The sequence below is a fragment of the Dipodomys spectabilis genome, unplaced genomic scaffold (assembly GCF_019054845.1).
Source record: "Dipodomys spectabilis isolate Male_0828 unplaced genomic scaffold, ASM1905484v1 ptg000039l, whole genome shotgun sequence".
NCBI lineage: Eukaryota > Metazoa > Chordata > Mammalia > Rodentia > Heteromyidae > Dipodomys > Dipodomys spectabilis.
In genome coordinates, this window is record NW_024870716.1 from 4047386 (window position 1) to 4068416 (window position 21031).

Here is a 21031-nt window from a genome sequence, read left to right on the forward strand (position 1 = left end):
ATAAGAATCTTTGAAGATTGTTGAGAATACATCAGTAATTCTCATTTACCTGAGTATAAAAATAGCTGGAGTTAATGGCTCATGCCTGAAATCAAAGCTGCTCAGGAGGCTGGGATGTGAGGAACATGGTTCAAATAAAGCCAGCCTGGGAAGAAAAAAAGTCTATGACTTTTCTTTTCCCCCAAAAAGCTGGAAGTGAAATTGTGGCTCAAGTGGCAAAGTATCAGACTTGAGCAAAAGAGAAAAGAAACAGCAGCACTCAGGTCCTTAGTTCAAGTCCCAGTATCAGCACACACAAAAAAGATAGCTGCAAATACTTAGCATCTACTCTGTGATAGGTACTGTTTTAAGTAGCTTTTACATGACCTCAATGAATTCACTCTACAAAAATGTGGAAGTAACTCTTATTGCTCTGTTCAGACCTGAACTCGGGCAGTCTCATTCCTGAGACTCTAGAAGTATATCATAGGTCTCTCTAAACAACACAAAATATATTAGCAATGAAAGTGGATGGGTGAGAATGTTGAAAAGGATGGCATTGATCAAGATGCACTATATTCATAAACTGCTTTGTGAAAGGGCAACTCTTTTGTACAACTACTTAAAGATAATAACATTTAAAAACAAAGACAAAAAAATGAGAAAGAAGCCAGGTGCCAGTGGCTCACACCTACAATGCTAGCAACCCAGCAGGCTGAGATCTGAGGATCGTGGTTCAAAGCCAGCCTAGGGAGGAAAGTCCATGAGACTCCTATCTGCACTAAAACTACAAAAAGAAAAGCTGGAAGTGGAGCTGTGACTCAAGTGGTAGAGAGCTAGCTTTGAACACAAAAGCTCAGGAACAGTGTCTAGGCCCAGAGTCCTAGGCCCAGGACTGGCACCAAAAAAAAAAAAAAAAAAAAAAGACTGAACTCTGGGCCTGGGTGCTGCCCCTCAGCTCTTCAGCTCAAGGCTAGCGCTCTACCACTTGAGCCACAGCACCAATTCCAGCTTTTCCTGCTTATGTGGTGCTGAGGAATCGAAACCAGGGCCTCATGCATGCAAAGCAAACACTCTACCACTGAGCCACCTTCCCAGCCCTTTCATTTAGCTTTTATAGGCACTCTACCACTCGAGCCATGCCTCCAGTCTGACATCTTGCTGGTCAATTGGAGATGGAGTCTTGTGGAGTTCTCTGTCTGGGTTAGCTTTGAAGCATGATCCTCTAGGTCTCAATCTCCTAAGTAGCGGGCATTACAGGCATGAGCTGCCAATGCCCACCACTTTCAAGTGACAGTCCAATGGGAACAACAAATTGATGTCGTGATGATTTTAAACATATAACTGGAAGGTTTATATGATAACATTGTGTTTTCTTCAGCAGTGTTTTCATGCTTTTACTTTTCAGTACCAAAAACACTTTATGCACATGTTAATTGTGCCTAAGTTTCAGCTCTCTCTTCTGCATTATCCTCCAGCCACACATGTGCTGACCCTGTCTACCTGCTCCAGGACGCAGCCATTAGTATTCATCATAGGGATTGTTTGAAGCCCATGACATTGTAAGAGACAAATGTCAGCTTCCATTTAGAACTGAACCTTCTCTTTTTTTTCCATTCATAAAGTAGAGAGATCAAATTGCTCCTGCCACTCCCTTTCAGTTGGCAATCCTTTATAAATCTGTGATTTAGTGTATGAAACCTATAGTTGGGGATGGTCTCTGATGCTCTTGGTTTAGCATTGTCTTCCCAAGAGCTATTTGTATTCAAAACCTGCTGCCCAGATCCTAGTGACAGGCAAGCAACAGCAGCTCTAAATTCCCTCTGTTGATTGAAAGAAGCTGTAACAAAGACGATTCAGAAATCACCTTTGAGGGCAAGACAATACACAGAGATCTATGGTTTCATCATTTCCTTTTGTAGCACCAGCAGCAGCAGCAAATGACACAAATGCCAGACACAGTTCTTAAATATAGTGGGGTCTTAACACATGCTAACCTTCAGCCAGGTTCCAGTGGCTCAGGCCTATAATCCTAGCTACTCAAGAGGCTGAGATCTGAGGATCGAGGTTTGAAGCCAGTGTAGGTAGGAAAGTCCTTGAGACACTCACCTCCAGTTAATTAGCAAAAAGCTGGAGATGGAGCTGTGGCTCAAAGTGGTAGAGCTAAGGAATAGGGCTCAAGCTCTGAGTTCAAGCTTTCATACGTGTGTGTGTGTGTGTGTGTGTGTGTGTGTGTGTGTGTGTGTGTGTGTGTGTGTGTGTGTGTATGCGCATGCGCATGTGTGCACACATGCTCACATAATAGGACACGCAAAAAGTCTTAACCTTCTTTTTTTTTTTTTTTGGCAATAGAAGAGTCTGAACTCAGGACTTGCCACTTGAGCCATGTCCCAGACACTTTTATAAAATTAGGGTCTTACATTTATGCCCAGGGCTGGCCTAGACCATGATCCTCCTATTTACACTTTACACCTCGCTAGGATTACAACAGATGGTGCACCTCTATGCTCAGCTTTCAGTTGAGATGGGGAGGAAGGGATACATGTAATTTTTCTGCCTGAGCCGGTCCTCCATCTCTATTCTCCTGCTTCCTGAGTAGTTGGGATTACAGGCATGAGCCACTACACCAGGCATATTTTCCTTCTTCCTCCTTTTTTTCTAACTGTAGAGTAGAAGCTACATACCATTTTGTGAACATCTCAACCAGAAGGTGGAGCAGTGGCTGAGGCCTAGTACAGGACAAAGAGGCAGCGACTCTAGATAAAGATTGAGACTCACTTACAAAAACTTACACATCATTCCTTCTACATGTACATCAGTCTAATTTTTTTTTTGTATTGACGCCTTTATAATGAGAGAGAACACCATGCCACTGTTTTGTCTCTAGGTCTTGGCAATGAATTAGAATCACCAGAGGAGATCCTTAAAAATGTTCTATGCCCAGATGGCCCCCAGGCTTACCCACCCTCAGAGGACAGGCTGATGGCCTGGAAGCACTCATGTCTTTCTGTTTCACAACTGCAGTCCACAGCAGCATGCACACTGCAGTGCACACACGTCACAGCCCCCTTACCTGGGTGATCTCATTAATGACCACGTGATTGCACTGTGCTTCATACTCAGGCCTCGGCTGCTCTTCTTGCTGCAACTCAACGGTGTCCCATTCATACTCGAGTTCTGCCTGCCGCCGCTTCCAAAACTCCAGAAACAGAGTCACTAAGGAAGGAAGAGAATGGAGCCAAATGCATTTGCGATGAGGAGCATGGCATATGAGCCTTAATTATTTTGGTTATTACCTATGATAGTTTTGTACATTTCAAATTCTAATCTAGAAGTGATGCTAATATTTGAAGGGAAGATTGTTTTTCAAGAAAAAGAATGTTGACTGGATGCTGGTGGCTCACCCCTATAATTCTAGCTGCCCAAGAGGCTGAGATCTGAGGATCTTGTCAGGCCAGGCCATAATGTCCATGAGTTTTTTTTATCTCCAACTAGCCAACAAAAAGCCAGAAGCAGAGGTGTGGCTCAAGTGATAGACTGCAGATAGTGCCCGGGTTGTGAGCGGGTATGCATACATGCACACATACACTCACACACAATCCTGTTGTACTGTGGCACTGTTTGGCTACAGTTCCAGTGTCAGCTCAGCCATGCTGGAGCAGAGTAGAGCTTTTAAGGGCCTCCTGAAAGGTCATCAGGGCACTGAAGTGCTGCCCTGGGAAGGGATTAAGTATTTTTCAAGGAATTCCAGTTAGTTCCCAAGAAAGAGGAATGACCTAAAAATGAGACTGGTCCCACCTCAGTCTCATCTCACTTCCTGTCTTGCTCTGAGATCTCTTTTAGAGCGCTCGGTTATGATGCTGCCGGTCACTTAGCACAGCCAAGGGGGTTCTGAGCAGGGTGGAACCGCGGCTCCATGTTCTGGAACGTTCAAAATTGTGAGCTAAATACATCCCTTCTTTATCCATGATCTACCTTCAGGAACTTTGTTAGAGCCATGGAAAACAAACCAATACAGTGCCCACAGGCATCAGTGGAACAAACCAGTATGGATCTCCTGTAAGCCTGTGAAAATGAGAATGGTGGTTTCTTATTTCCACTGTAGAATGATGAGTGTGTACTTAGGGCAGATGAGGTAGAACCAAGAAGACAGAACTGACATTTTCTAACTTTTTCCTATTGTTTTTAGTGCCTCAAACCAAACAGTGCAATTATACAATCAAAGTAATTTTTTTGTGTGCTAGTATCGGAAGCTTGACCTCAGGGCCTGAACACTGACTTGACATTCAGGGCCAGCACTCTACCTCTTGAACCACACTCCACCTTCAGCTTTTTGGTAGTTAACTGGAGATCAGAGTCTCATGGACTTTCTGGCCGGCACTCTTTGAACCCTGATCCTCAGATCTCAGCCTCCCGAGTGGCAAGGATTATAGGGGTGAGCTACCAGAACACACCTGAACATCAAAATTTTTGCATCTTTTTCTTAATAAAGCTACACACTGACTAATAGACATTGTATTTTGTCATTGATCCAAAAGCTGAGAATGGAATCCAAATGATTTCCAGAGTTCTTTATGTATGTCACTTTCTGTCTGTGGCATCTTAGGTAATTTGCATAGTCTGCCTGTGGTGTCATTTTCTGCATCTTTAAAAATCACATCATTTACTCAGTCTGTCTAGCAACAGTATCAACAGATTCAAGAAACTAAATGTTCCTGTTTCCACAGAAAACATCATAAGCGATCCTAATGGATGTCAGAAGCAAAGAACAATGGAAGCCCTCCCCGCCTCGCCCCTCCTCACTGAGTGGAAACATGACATAAAGAAGTGACAGATGCTATGGCCAGGTGTGTTGTTAAGAAATGGCTGGATGTGGAGTTGCTGGAAAATCCTCAACCATGAAGGCAAACTACTGGGAGTTGTAGGAAACAGAAGGTGTTGAGTTGTCTTATATCCCAAAGACTATGGAACATACTAGTCACCCAGTGCTATGAAGTAACCCACAGCTGATGCACACATTGTGTGTCCCAGATCAACAGTCCCAGGGTGAGGCAGCGGTGGCTATGTCTGACTGGATGCTGATTTCCTGTGTTGTAGATCCTTTGCTCTGACCCCCTGCAATATGGCTCAGGCACAGTGCCCAGGCCCTGAGTTCAAGCCCCACTGGCCAAAGAAGAGAAAAAGTTCCTGGTTATATGGCACTGGTAGTGTTACATCCTGATACGAGGATAAGACTCTGGCAGATGAGAGTAGTTTGGTTGCTTTAACAATGTACTGGTGAACTTCTGAGCTCTTTTGGCAAGACTCTAATATTCAGTCCTCATTGTTCACACACTGCTATAAAGTAGAATAGTTTTGTTACCTTCCTAACCGCTGTAACCCTAGGCTGAAATCTAAGGATCACAGTGTGAAGCCAGCCTGGCCAAAAACATTGAGACTTATTGCCAATTAACTACCCCAAAATTGGAAGTGAATAAGTGATAGAGCACTAGCCTTGAGTAAAAAAGCTCAAGGACAGTGCTCAGGCCCTGAATTAAAGCCTCAGGACTGACACACACACACACACAAACATGCACACACATGTGCGCACATACACACACAGAGACAACAAAACCCCTCAGTACTCCAATGTGAAAACTGAAGACTGTACTCATTCAGCCAGGAGTCTGGGCCAGGGAAAATCAGGTGGAAAGCGGTAAGCAACATCCAGGAGGGAGGGAGGCAGGTGGAAGGTATTCACGACCTCTGCTTCAACCATGGGTTGCGTTTAGGACTCCATGGATCACAGCAATCCAGTGGGCTGGCTTGGCTTTGTTCCCGATAAAGAGCTGATTTGTACTGTGTTGACGACACAAGTTTTGCTGCCCTCCGCGCTTTCTTATTTCTAGGGAGCAGAAAAATACTCTAAGTGGCGCGTGCATCTGGGCACAGAGGAGAGACTCCAGGAATAGCTCGCTGGTGATAATAAGGAACTTCGCAGGAGCCCCTGCCTGTGCCGTTCTGTCGCCTCAGACTTTCTGTAATGAGGTTCACAGCAGTAGTTCTCGTGAGGCAGAAGTAACAAGGAAAGCCACATAAAGCACTTAAAATAAAAACTCCATCATCATACTCATCCTTAAAGACAGACCTTGGTTGTGACACGCAGCGCTGGAATGCACTCTGCACGCTAAACTCGGTGAAATGAACCACCCGCCCCATGCACAAGGCAGTTCTGGAAACATGGTGTAGTTAATCGTCAGGGGAAGGAAGTTAGGCTAGGGAACTACAGGTGTGGTTTTCCTAGTCAAAAATTCATCTTTTTTTTTTCTTATGTGCAATAACACCGTGGTACTCACTAGACACTATGAGGAACATGAACCACACAACTTGTAGGCGGGAAAAACTGGGAGAGAGTGAGGGACGGGTGGAGTTGTTCAAAAGAAATGTACTCTTTACCTGACTTATGTAACTGTAACCCCTCTGTACATCACCTTTAGAAAAATAACTTTTTTTTAATTGGATATACAGGCATCCATTAGTACATGAAGTTTGAGAGATTGTGTGAGAACTTTAGCGGTTACAAATCAGCCCCTGTGAACATAGTTAAGACAAAGTGCTGACCCATGCATGCAGTATCTATGTTCTTGCTAGAGAAAAAAAAGATGTATTTTATTAGAATGGAGGAGTGCAAAGGATTTGTGATGGTATGCTAGTCAGAACTGGGGCTCAAACTCAGAGCCTGGGCATTATCCCTTAGCTTTGTCACTCAAGGCTGGTGCTCTACTACTTGAGTCATAGCTCTACTCTGGCTTTTTGGTGGCTAATTGGAGATGAGTCACCTGCACTTTCCTGCCTAGGATGGCTTTGAACTACAATCTTCATATCTCGTTTATAATTCTGCAATTAAAGAAATTAACTGTTGCATTCCATTAATGAGGGAATACTGAGTATGTAAGGTGAACCTAGCATTCAAGTTCTTATAGAGAATTTATAATTTTTAGGATTCTAAACTTAAGAGAATTTATAATTTTTAGGACTGTATCTAAACTTAGATTCTTTTTTTTGGGGGGGGGGGGAGGTCAGTCAGGGGCTTAAACTTAGGGCCTGGATTGCTGTCTCAGCATTTTCACTCAAGGCTAATGCTTTATCACTTTGAGCCACAGTGCCACTTCTGGTTTTCTAGATAAGTTTTAGAGATCAGAGTCTCATGGACTTTCCTTCCCAGGCTGGCTTCAAACCATGATCCTCAGATCTCAGGCTCCAGGTGTGAGCCACTGGCACTTGGCTTAAACTTAATGCTCTTTAGGGCTGTATTCCAACAGAATAAGTTATTATTATAAAACTAATGAATACCTATTAAGTCTTCACTCATACATACATATAAAAAAGCACAAAACACGGCTGGGAATGTTGCTTAGTGGTAGAGTACTTAGTTAGCATGCATGAAGTCCTAGGTTCGATTCCTCAGTACCAAATAAACAGACAAAGCTGGAAGTGGCACTGTTGCTCAAGTGGTAGAGTGCTAGACTTAAGCAAAAGAAGCTCAGGGACAGTACCCAGGCCCTGAGTTCAAGCCCCAGGACTAACAACAACAAAAAAATTATACAACTGTAACCTCTCTGTATATTACCTTTATAATAACATTTTTTTAAAAAGCTCATCCATAATCCTTGTGTTGCTTCTCCCACCCCCATAAAAGTTAAGTTGGGTCCACAGTTCTTGGAATTGTTGCCCTATTGGTTCAGCATCTCTGAACCAAACATCTGAAACCCAAAATGCTCCCAAATCTGAAATTCTGTGAGTTGTGGACATGATGCTCCCAAATCTGGAGCATGCTCCCAGACTGTTGGGCTAGAGATATTCAACCAGTAAAGTCCATGCAAATATCTCCAGATCAGAGAAGACTCTAAAATCCTTCTGATCTCAAGCACTGGGGATGGATGAGGGGCGGGGTCATCAAACTGTCATGGCTTCCGGCGAACCTTCCTTCCTGCTTCCCACCAATGGAGGCCTGTCCACAGAACTTGCTTCAGCTGATGGGTCCTTGTTAGCACACCTGATGTAATGCATTGAGGCTTCTCTTTGGAAGCCTGAAGGATCTCGGGCTAGTTTACTTGGGGTGAGAGACTATCTGTCCGAGGCCTTCTTATTATCCATTACTCATGGAGCCATGGGCTCACCACAGAGATCACCCAAGCCAGCCCACACCTGAAGAACATTCCAGCTGGTCCAGAGAATTAGAAGAAATAATCAAAGAGGAAAACAGGTGTGTTGTACTAAGCTACTACATTTCGAAGTATTTTTATGCAAGGAGAGCTGGCACAATGGCCTCCTACTTACAAATACAGTATGAGGAAAGCAGAAGTGTACACAATAGGAGGGTCTATATGTGGGTACTTTGATAGCCTATCTAAAACCACATACTACCATGCAGTACATGAAAAGGTAAAAAACACTTACCCCATATTCCCATAAACACTGCAAAGATAAGGGTTCCAAAACTGTCAAAGATGCACAATTTCTATAAAAAAATGACATATAATGACATATAATGACAATAATGACATATACATTAAGTTCTTCCCTTAGAAGAACTCAGGAAATACACAACACTTTTTGACTTTGAATAACATTCTTCAATCTGCAGGCTGTGTGTGTATTTCCGTTTGTACCAAACCAAATCTTGAATTCAGGGCCTAGGTGCTATCCCTTAGCTTTTTCTGCAAAAGGCTAGCACTCTACCACTTGGGCCACAGCTCCACTTCTGGGTTTTTTGGCATTTAATTGTAGATAAGAGTTTCATAGACTTTCCTGCCTGGGCTAGCTTCAAACTGTGATTCTCAGAACTCAGCCTCCCAAGTAGCTAGGTTGACAAGCAATGAGCCCTGGGCAACCCCCTTCTAAAATGGCTTCTACTTATGAACTGCCATATGGAACATGCAGAAGGCATGCAATGGCTCTAACAACAAAATACTCCCTGGACAACTCTGAGATTTATGATTTGGCTAGCATCATCCCACCCTCCTCAGAAGCTAATCTCCAGAATGTCTTCCCTTGTTGTGGAAAGAAGCACAAAACTGGGTTTATGCAGAGATGGCTCTCATGGAGGGGAGCTCTGCTTCTTCTCAACCAAGGATGGCTTTTCTCCTGTGGCTGGCAGGCACCTCCACTGGGGAGAGGTTGCAGAACTTAATAAGCGTAACTGTCAGCAAACCTCCCCAAAGAAGGGGGCTATTCACTGGTTCTGCTAAGTTTGATCTCTTGTTAATATACAAATTACCTATCTCCTTATAGGATGTTCTGAGAAATTACTAATTGTTTTTATTAGCAAACATGTTTGTATTTTCTAAAGAAAAAAAGTTGTAGAGATAACAGAGTAGGCACCAGTGGCTCATTCCTGTAATCCTACTATATCCAGGAAGGACTGTGGTTCAGAAAGAGATTAGAAGGATTATGGTTCAGGCAGAAAAATATATAAGACTCCATCTCCAAAATAATAATAAGCAAAAAGGTAGGCTGGAGGCATGGTACAAGTAGTAGAGTGCCAGTTGAACAAGCAAGCTGAGCATGTGAAGGGCCCTGAGTTTATAACTCCAGTGTCAGCACTACTCAGCTTTTTGCTGGTTAATCGAAGATATGAGTCTCATGAACCAGGTGCTGGTGGCTCATGTCTGTAATCCTGGCTACTCAGGAGGAAGAGATCTGAGGATTGAGGTTTGAAGCTACTGCAAGCAGGAAAGTCCTTGAGACACTTGTCTCAAATTAATTACCATGAAGCTATTTCTGGAGCTGTGGCTTAAGTGAGAGAGAGTTTAGTCTTGAGCAAAGAAGTTCAGAGACAGTGTCCAGGCCTTGAGTTCAAGCACAAAGACAGTACCAAAATTTAGAAAACAAGAAATCTTGATGGACTCTCCTGCCCTGGCTGGCCTTGAACTGTGTTCCTCAGATCTCAGCCTCCTGAATAGTTAGGATGACAGGCATGAGCCATTGGTGCCTGCTTCAATTTATTATTCATAACAGAAGAATAAAATATGTAGTTCAGACCATACTAAAGCTACCAGCACAACTATGTTTATTGCAGCATTATTTACCATAGCTAAGATATGGAACCAACCCAGCTGCCCCTCAGTAGATGAATGGATCAAGAAAATGTGCTATATACACAATGGAATTCTATGCCTCCATCAGAAAGAATGACATTGCCCCATTTGTTAGGAAATGGAAAGGCTTGGAAAAAATTATATTAAGTGAAGTAAGCCAGGCCCAAAGAAACATAGGTCCCATGGTTTCCTTATTTGTAATAACTAGTATATATTTGAGACAAGCAGAAAAGGTCAGATAAGATGATGTTAAGCAAAATGAACCCCAAGATAAGGACTCAAATGTTTTTCTCTCTTGCTATTGTTTCTAACATATTTATAAGGTACCACATGATTTTTTTGTTGCTTTGTATGTCCCTCCCCCACGGTATAATCCATTTTCATTGTATTTGATGTTGGTATAATTTGGAGAGGGGAAGGGAAAAACCATACATTGCAACAATGAAATGTACAAGACGCTATGTTGAAAACCAAACTTTACAATTTGGGCGGGGGATGGGGGGGCACAAATGTAGTTGAGGAGGTGGGAGGGAAGGGTAGGGGAAAAACAAAGGAGGAGGCTACAATGCTTGATAAGAAATGTACTCATTACCTTGCTCATGTAATTGTAACCCCTCTGTACAGTATTTTCACAATAAAAAAACTTATTTAAAAAAAATATGTAGTCCATATTATCTTCTGGAATGTTTGGAAGCTTCATTGAAAAGACCTTTGTGAAATCCCCAGAAAGAAAAAAGATAATTCTTATGCCATGCACAATGATCACCAGGAAAGCTTTGTTATGTATAAATATTTAGAACAGGAAATATTACCTTGGATGATTCGCAAGTAATATTCAGCTTCCAGAACGGACAGAGTTTATCGCACTGGGGACACATTACAATCTTGCCACCAATATCAGGATTACACACTTCTTTGCTAAAGAAGAGAGGAAAATACAACTTAATTTAAAAGTTTTAGTGGAGTAATAGAGTGGTAAAGTACCAGCCGTGAGTGAAAAAGCTAAGGGATAGTGCATCCAGGTCCTGAGTTCACGCCCCAGTACTGGTACACAAAACAACAACAACAAAAACCAAAAAAACTAACCAGCCAACCAAGCCAATAATGGCCCTGCCCCAACCCCAATTTATGAGAGTTGGCCCAGTAACTTAGCAAAGTGAAAACTGACATTTCCACAAATGGGACTGCATGATAGAATATACATATGGAGAACCAAGCAATTGAACTCTCCCAAACCACACACAATTCATAGCTGGTAGGAAATAAGAATGCCAATGGTACCAAAAAAGGGAAAAAATCCGACAACCTTAGGGTAAGGAGATAGTTCATAAATATCAAACAAAGAAGCATAAACCATAAAGAAAAAAATACTAACATGTTTCAAATGAAGAAATGCTGTTAAGAAAATTAAAGGGTGGGGCTGGGAAGGTGGCTCAGTGGTAGAGCACTTGCCTTGCATGCATAAGGCCCTGGGTTCAATTCCTCAGCACCATATAAGCAAAAAGAAAAAAAGCCGGAAGTGGCGCTGTGGCTCAAGTGGTAGAGCGCTAGCCTTGAGCTGAAGAACTGAGGGACAGCGCCCAGGCCCAGAGTTCAGGCCCCATGACCGGACCCAAAAAAAAAAAACAAAAGGAAAAAAAAAGAAAGTTAAAGGGTAAGAAGAAAAAACCTAGCCACAAGCTGATAACTTTGAATTATGAAAAAATGGCCAGCCACTGGTACTTTATACCTGTAATCCTGAATACTCAGGAGGCTGAGATATGAGGACCACAGTTCAAAGCCAGCCTAGGGAGGAAAGTCCGTGAGAGTCACATCTCCATTTAACCACCAAAAAGCTGGATGTGGAGCTGTAGATCAAGTGGTAGAGCACCATCCTAGAGCATAAAACCTACAGGACAGCATCTATGCCCTGAATTCAAGCCCCACTAGTAGCATGCACACACATACAACACATACATACACACACACACACACACACACACACACACAAATCAACCTTGGCAAAAGTCTAGACTGCCCTTCTTGAAAGAATATTTAAGGAATTTAGTTAAATCTCATGTGTGAGCAGTGAACTTTGTGGCTTTTTAACTTCACTAGTTCCCATCCTTACTCCCCATAGAAGCTTTACAAGCCAACAGGCTCTCAACCACAGTAGTTATTAAAAACAACAACAACAACCAAAACGAAACAAAACAGCTGCCTGGTGCTGATGTCACCCCTATAATCCTGGCTACTCAGGAGGCTGAGATCTGAGGGTTGTGGTTCAAAGCTAGCAGGGGTACAAAAGTCCAGTTAACCATCAGAAAACTGGAAGTGGAGCTATGGCTCAAAGTGATAAGAGTACTAGCCTTGAGTGAGAGAGTTCAGGGACAGCGCCAAGGCCTGGAGTTCAAACATAATGACTGACAAAAAAGAAAAACAAAACAAAACACAGCCTAGTGTGTGTGTGTGTGTGTGAACAATTAGTTTGGAAAAACCCCAACAACTTACTCCAGAGTGCTATCTCTATATGACCTGTCTAACAGCTCCCTGGAAAAAGCTCCATGCTGAGAATTTGCCATTTGTGACCTGATCCTCAGCGCTCAGACTGGGCAATCAGCCCCAGCCCTCCTGGGTCTGCCCATGGCAATCAAGAGCAATGGACACTGTGGTTGCCTGCGGCAAGGGTGCCTGCAGGCCTCAGCCCCACATCTTGAGAATGAAGACTGAGCCGTCTAGATTAAATCGCTCCAACACATTCCTGGCCAGGCACGAGAATAAGATGGTGCATGAGGCCTAGAAAGTACAAAGAAAAAAAAAATCCTAATTCCTCTTGTCTGGTTAAGCCTGAAGCAAAAAGAAAAGTTTAAAATCCCCTACTAGATAGAGGGAAGATCAAGAGTATCTTCCCCTTCTGTACACATGTTGTTAAAACCAGACAGAATTAAGTGTATTTGGCAGGGGTAAAAATAGGCAACTTAAAAAAATACAATAAATGGGAAGAAATTATAAATACACAATCTCATTCAGTAGTTATTTCTGCAGTGAAAAGAGAGAGGACAAAATGAGCTAAGTACAAGCATGCAAGCGTGTGTGTGTGTGTGTGTGTGTGTGTGTGTGTGTGTGTGTGTGTGTGTGTGTGTGTGTGTGTGTGTGTGTGTGTGTGTGTGTGTGTGTGTGTGTGTGTGATGTGTGTGATGTGTGTGATGTGTGCCAGCGCCGGGGTTTGAACTCAGGGCCTGGGTAATGTCCCTTCGGTTTTATGCTCTAGGATGGTGCTCAATCACTTGATCCACAGCTCCACTTCTGGAGCATTACTGGTTTCTCACTGGAACTCTGAAGAAATCTGAGCTGTGTGGGACCCAGATCGGCAAGACTGGTGACAAAGCGTTCGTCTGAGGCCAGGAGTTCAAGGGCAATCCTCCCTCAAGCCCTCCTTTCTTTTTCAAACAAAGAATTGTCTCAAAATAGTGATGTATTTCCTGAGGGAAATGTTCCTGTCAGAGCCTGGGCTAGCTTACCTGAGGATTATTTTGTTTTAATTTTATTCCATTTAGTTAGTAGACTCAACACAAAGGGGCTCTATCATCTTAAACAATGAGTGTTCCACTATGAGTCTTCTTTTACCAAAACCCTGCAAATACTTTCTTGGATAATGAACTTTGTGGCACAGTGACACGGAACCAGCGGAGATTACCTCCAAGTGCAGTTTTCCTGATTAAAATATCCATAAAGAAAGCAGGCCACGCCCACCACAGCAGCCAGGAGCAGCATCTGGGTGTAATAGCCCAGCCAGGCAAAGTAGATTCCAATCTTCTCTCCATAATACTTCCTGAAGAAAGAAATCACTTTTAGAAGACACAAATAACAATGCTGCCACTTTGCAAGTGAATAGTTCTTTTTTTTTTAAATAAAAGTCTTTGATACGTTCAAACTTGACTCAATTCATCTTGAGAACACATGTATTTACACAGTAGACCTCAGTCATACGCACTACCCTGAAACTGATGCTATGCATCAGGAAGCTGGGCATCGATGGCTCAGGTCTGTAACTCTAGCTACTCAGGAGGCTCAGATATGAGGATCATAGTTTGAAGTCAGCTGAATCCAGAAAACGTCCGTGAGACCTACGCTCTAATTAACCACCAAAAGACTGGAAGTGGAGGTGTGGCTCAAGTGGTAGAGGAATAGCTTTGCGTGAAAAAGCTCAGGGACAGTGGCCAGGCCCCACAACTCACAAAAGAAGAAACCAGTGAAGTAACAGTTCAGATGACTCTTGCTGCCTTAGACTGGTTCCCTTCTGATCTGTAGAACCTGACTATTTCCTTAGCAATGATGCTGATGTAAGAGTCCAGGGTAGGATGGAGCCAGGTAGACCTTGCCTTCTGGGGACTTAGCTCTCAGCACAGCCGTACCCCTTAGTGGCTTCAGAAAGGAATCATCTTTGGAAGGAATTAAGAGAGTTCTCATGAGGCCCCGAGTGAGCTCTTGCAAGAGGGATGTTATTAAAAAAAGAAAAAGAGAGAAAAAAAAGAGCATCAACAGCCCCGCTATCCCTTCCTTTTGGCTTCTGGTCCTGCCATGTGTCTTTCCCTGGTAGAGTCCTGCTATGGTGTCCACCATGAGGCGGAGACAAGAGGGCTTCTAAGTGCTGGTACTCTGCACTTTCTACTTTTCAGGCTCCTGAACTGGGTGCTAAGTAAACCTCTCTTCTTCATCTAGTATCCAGACTCAAGTATTTTGTTACAGTGATTCAACATAAAGTAACACAGTCTTCTTCTACTCCTTTTTTTTTTTTTGGTTGCTTGTGGGACTTGAACTTGGCCCCTGGTCACTGTCTCTTGAGCTCTTTTGCTCAAAGCTAGCACTCTACCACTTGGAGCTACAGCACCACTTCCAATTTTCTGGTGGTTAATTAGAGATGAGTCCCATGGATTTTCCTGTCTAGGTTGGCTTTGAACGACGATCCTCAGATCTCGGCCTCCTGAGTAGCTAAGATTATAGGCCTGAGCCACGAGCGCCCAGCTAATACAGTTCTTATAAACCATTATCCCTTGGTCACGACTTATTTGAAATTGCTAAGAATCTCAGATGCTGTCCCACCCAACCTCTCCCAAGTAGTAAAATTATTCTGCTATATTTAACAGCACTGGTCAGGCATATACTCTGCTTAGAGACCAGCAATAATAGAGAGTTGGTTATATTGTGCTACCCTGCAAGCAGGGCCTACAAAGGTTCTAAGGCTTAAATGGAAACCTCTCTCCTACTTCTGAGAAGCAAGGAGTCATGAAGGGCCTCTCCTTCCAAATGAGATGTCTTTTGATCACTGTCTCGCTACCAAAACTACCTCAACTCTCCATTGAAAAGCTCTGATTAGGTTCCCCCCGCCCCCATTTCTCCCTTTCCTTCTCTTCCTGCTGTACAGCCTGGGCTGGCCTTGAACTCATGATCCTCCCTGAGATGAATGGGGACAGGGATAAGCATGCCAAGGCCAATCAGGTGATCAGAGAGAGAGCTGGGTCTGTGAGTCAAAAGATATTGGTCCTATGTGCAGGGTTCGCTCACCTGATGAGATCCAGGGGCTGTTTCTTGTATATGCTCCGAGGATGCGCCCACTCTCTGTACAGAAGGTAGCGTTCATTGGGGCAGCTGGGATCTTCCGACGGAGAGCTGAAATTGCACTGAGTAGCAAAATGGAACAAATTAGCATCTTAGTCATCCCATTTCCCCACAAATCTGTGGCTTACATGTGGCGCTCCTGGGGGTAGTATTTCGTAGTCATTTGTGACAACGGGGGAAATGCACATCCTGGAAGGGGTCAGAAATACCACTTCAATTAACTTGCAGTGATTCTGCACCAGGGCCATGACTCCCCGGGGGGAAGGGGCCGTGGATGACAGTGTTGGGAGGCAATGCAGGTACTCAGCAGGAGCCTCAAGGTTGCTTAGTGTCCTACCCATGGGGGCAGTCCTAAGCAATGAAAACTTGGGACACTCGAGTTTTCTGAATTCCCCCGCCAGGGAGGGACATCTTATAACCAATCCCTCTCCTTGGATAACCAGGGCATTAACAAAAAACCAGGCTCTTTTGTCCCCGATTCAATAGTTCTTAAGAAAACGTAGAAAATAGGCAAAGAAAGAAACTTGGTATCATGTTATACACTTAGCATATTCAAGAAACAAAACCTCCTGCCTTTGCTTAAATTCCATCACCTTTCTCCTGTCTGATTCATTTTCCTTCTTCAGGGACTTGAGCCAGATTATCACACAGCCAAGACTCAGGGTGGGTCTTGGCCTGCACCCACCTTCCTCCCAAATACCATGTAGAATGTGTCATTCCTTGGCCTGGGGATGGGACCACTGCAGTTCTAAGAAGCTTTGTTGAGATAAGACCTGGGCATGAAGAAATTCCAATAGAATTCTAAAGGAATATAGCACTGCAGATTAATATTCAGGAAACTTTTTGTTTCCAAAGTTCATGTCATGCTACAGTTAAAACCTAAGAGACTGGCCTGATGCTGGTGGCTTATATCTGTAATCCTAGCTACTCCAGAAGCTGAGATCTGAAGATCACAGTTCAAGGCCAGCCCCAGTAGGAAAGTCAGTGAGATTCTTTATCGCCAATGAACCACTAAAAAGCCAGAAGTAGAGCTGTGGCTCAAGTTGTAGAGTGCTAAGCCTTGAACACACACACACACACACACACACACACACACACACACACAGAGTGCTAAGCCTTGAAAACACACACACACACACACACACACACACAGAGTGCTAAGCCTTGAAAACACACACACACACACACACACACACACACACAATCTCAGGGACAGCATCCAGGCCCTGAGTTCAAACCCCAGAACTGGCATAGACAAAACAAAACAAAAAACAGATTCTTCACGGCACGCTGGATCTCTTAGCCAGGAAGCTCTTCCACCTATATCTCTTTTTTTCACACTTAACTCAGGTGTATCGGGTAGCTTGCTGGTGTCTTACTTTATCATAAATATCAAATCCCATATTGCTTCCATGCAACAAGACATGTACTATACATTACCAATGATGTGCCTCAGTCTTTGCTTTCTTTGGTCTCAGGGGTTCAGATAAATTGAGAGCAAATACAAAAAGTAACAATGCAATGTCATGTGGTATTTATTTCAATGACAGAATTTAAACAGATCTATCATATACACACACACATCTGCTTATATATGTGTGCATGTGTATGCATACACATACAGGCATCCATCCCAAATCTACACATATGGACTCACTAACAGCCTGGATAGTCACACTTTAAAAACTGCATTCCAGCACAGAAATGGAGGGACAAAGGGTGAACAAATGCAGCAGTAGTACTCACTAGACACTATGTGGAAAATGACTATACAATTTGTGGTGGGGACAGGAGGGAGAAATTGGGAGACAGAGAGGGAGGGGGTGACATTGTCCAAAGAGAAATGTACTCTTTACCTGACACGTAACTGTAACCCCTCTGTACATCACCTTTATAATAACAATAAAAAAGCACACCCCCCACCAAAGAAAACTGTATCCCAAATGACACACTATCAGATAGAGAAGGCCAATAATCTACGATTTTACCATTGTGACAAGAATTCTGATAGATACCTTTCTTAAAATTCCTAAAATATTTCAGAAATTCTATTTTTTTGGGGGGGAGGTAGGCAGTCTGTTTACAGAAGGTAAGTGAAAACTTCCAATATGTATTTTCCATACAAAAAAAAACTAACCCTTTTCTGGTTGATATAGATTAAGCTCTCACGTGGCTCTTTTCACTCAAGTTTGGCACTCTACCACTTGAGCCACACTTCCCCTTCTGGCTTTTTGTTACTCAATTGGAACTAAGAATCTCACATAGATTATTCTTCCCAGGCTGGCTTTGAACCATGGTCTTCAGATCTCAGCCTCCTGAGTAGCTAGGATTACAGGCATAGCCACCAGCATTGGAGACATGAGTTCATTTAATCATCTTAACTACTGGCATAGGTCTCATTACTGAAGAAGATTGGGTTCTTTATGACCCTCAGGAGCCTGTAATCTTTCAGTATCTTTTAATAGTGAGGGAGAGACAGGAGGTCAAGAAAGCCAGTCACTGGTTGGCCTCTCCCCTGGTCAGCACCAGGCCTCTTCATTTGGTTTTTTGTTTTTGTTTTTTGCCCATTGTGGGGCTTGAACTCTGGGCCTGGGCGCTGTCCCTCAGCTCTTCAGCTCAAGGCTAGCGCTCTACCACTTGAGCCACAGCACCACTTCCAACTTTTTCTGCTTATGTGGTCCTGAGGAATCAAACCCAGGGCCTCATGCATGCGAGGCAAGCGCTCTACCACTGAGCCACCTTCCCAGCCCCAGGCCTCTGGACTTACATCATGGAGGGGGAAGGCAGCCTTGTAGATCCCAGAGCTGACAAGTCTGTTAATCCCAAACTTGTTGACATTATTCACCACTTGATAGGTGACCCGGGAGAGGATGAAGTAAACCTAGATTGAAAATTAAGAGTATGGGGTTATACAGAATTCAACGTCACTGTAGAATGGTCATTGGTAGGCATTAAAAACAATTCTTGCTGAGATCTGAGGATCATGGTTCAAAGCCAACCTGGGCAGACAAATCTGCCAATTGACCAGTAATAAGTTGGAAAGTAGAGGCCTGGCTCAAGTGGGAGAGTTCCTGCCTTGAGCAGGAAAGGCAATGTGAGGGGTTAGGTCCTGAGTTCAAGCCCCAGCATGCACCTGTGCATCCATGTACACATGTGCGCGCGTGTGCACGTGCGTGCACGTGCACACACACACACACACACACACCCTTTATAGATTTAAAAAATAAAACCATCTAACCATTCCAAAAGAGGGTCTAAATCACCCCATAATAAAACTAACTTTTATTTAAACTTACAATGCGGCTCCTAGTGGCTGGATTGAAGAAAGAATCTTTATCAAGAATGTAGAAATCGTTGAGCCGGTTCTTCTCGAAGGGGGCGGTGAAGAATTCTTGCTCTGGCTTGATGACACTTTCGTCCACTCTGAGGACTTTGGTGAACCAGTTGAGGGTGCCGAAGGCCGAGGAGCGGATTTTCAGGTCATTGGGTTTCAGAGGTAACTTGATGTGCATTATCTCGGCGTATGTACACAACACGTCCCAAGGTGCATGTACTTTTACGAATATAAGCTTGTCATCTGAAACCTATGTTGAAAGAATAAACAAACAAATCAGAGAAACAAACCTACCTTGTCCTCAATTTTCCAACTGATTGTTTTATGTGCAGGCAGTTTTTTGAAAAACCACCACCATCAACAAAACCAATAAAAACATAAGCTGCTTAATGGCTCATGCATGTAATCCTAGTTGCTCAAGAGGCTGAGTTCTGAGGATCACAATTTGAACCCACACCAAGCAGGAAAATCCATGAGACTCTTATCTCCAATAAACCAGTAAAAAGCTGGCAGTAGAGCTGAGGTTCAATTGGTAGAGCACCAGTTTTCAGTGAAAAAGCTAAGAGACAGGGCCCAGGCACTGAGTTTTAAGCCCCAGTTACTAGCATAAAAAGAGAAAGAATCAAACTCATGCAGAAAGATACCAGTAATAGTGAGGCTACATCAGATCTGAAAAACATCCTAAATTTTTTTAAGAGAATTTCTTAGTTTGAACTACTAAGACAGTAATTCAAATGATCGCAGTTCTTTCATTATCTAATATTTTAAATGAGAAAATTAAATTTGTTAATTTGTCCATCACATCTTTCAAATTAGTGACTTAAAATAACAACACTAGAATATTCATGGCAATGCTACACTAATGAAAAATTTTTAATTTTCTCAACCTAAATCAGACTGCTTAATTTATTGAATATCTACTCATTGTGTTCTGTGGCCATTAAAATGTCAAAGAATTTTATTTATTGATATAAAGGGACATTTACTATATATTATGTGAAAATAGAAAATTAGAAAACTGTGATACCAATTTGATCTTTCTGAACGGAAAAGGCATATATCTAAAGATATAAAAAAGATAAAGATATAAAATAATTCCCCTTTGTGAAGGGATTATGTTTATACCTAACGATATAAAAAGAGATAAAGATACAAAGATGTATCTTTATGTATAAATATAGACTTAACTATGTCTTTATCTCTTCCTAAAGATATAAAACATAGAAGGGCTACAAGGTTATTTGTATGCACTTAAGGTTCAGATGATTTTAAGTTTTCCTTATTTCTTCTATTTTCTAATTTTTACCATGAACTAATTTGTGTATAGGAAAGAAAATACTTTGAAAAATTTTAAAGGAAAAAAATTAACCAGATAGTGCATTAATTAGTAAACTCTTTGGCTATAAAAAAAAAAGCATCTGTTGGCTTTGATCAGATAAAGTAACACATTCTACACAGCACAGATGCTGATTGAGTCTCCTCTCCATCCACTGTTTTCTGAATCCCAAGTAACTTGCTAGTTCCCCCAAAACAATGTTCAAAGGAGGATTGCAAAGGGACCAACACTTACCGATCTGGTTGCTTCTAGCTGCAGGCCATGACAGATGAGATTAGATTCATATGCTTGTCTTTTTCTCTGTCAAGAGATATTAGAATATATGTAAGTCTTTTAGTTTGGCAGAAAAGGCCTTTAAGAAAACAAAAATACATAAATAATACAAGCATACTGGTTTGGACCTGATGAGAAAGATACATATGCTCACAATGGAACAGAAGCAGCAATATTGTTGATGACCTGGGAGTGCTGGCTCTGTTCTAGAAGCCCTGAGCTCTCAGGAGAGCTCCCAGTTGCGTGATGGCATTTGGAAACATTGGCAGTATAGAAAAGTTTCTGGCTTTGGCAAAATCCCCAAGTCTTTTTTGGCTCCTACGGGACAGGCCGGTGCCAGTGGTTCACACCTGTAATCCTACTCAGGAGGCTGAAATCATCTGAGGGTGGCGGTTTGAAGCTATGAGGAAATACCATGAGTCTCTTATCTCC

The 21031-nt window shown here is 42.7% G+C and overlaps 1 protein-coding gene across 2 annotated transcripts in view; it reads right to left on the minus strand.

The window, feature by feature from the left end:
- The window catches only part of Ano6 (anoctamin 6), a 175154-nt gene that overhangs the window by 37004 nt on the left and 117119 nt on the right, over positions 1–21031 (minus strand). For both annotated transcript variants that reach the window (XM_042677691.1, XM_042677692.1), the window contains 8 exons: positions 20561–20626; positions 18953–19240; positions 18424–18537; positions 15603–15718; positions 13735–13869; positions 10871–10976; positions 8419–8479; positions 3053–3195 (listed from right to left, as the gene is read on the minus strand). In XM_042677691.1, coding sequence (XP_042533625.1) covers positions 3053–3195; positions 8419–8479; positions 10871–10976; positions 13735–13869; positions 15603–15718; positions 18424–18537; positions 18953–19240; positions 20561–20626 — 1029 coding nt within the window. The remainder of the gene's footprint in view (positions 1–3052; positions 3196–8418; positions 8480–10870; positions 10977–13734; positions 13870–15602; positions 15719–18423; positions 18538–18952; positions 19241–20560; positions 20627–21031) is intronic.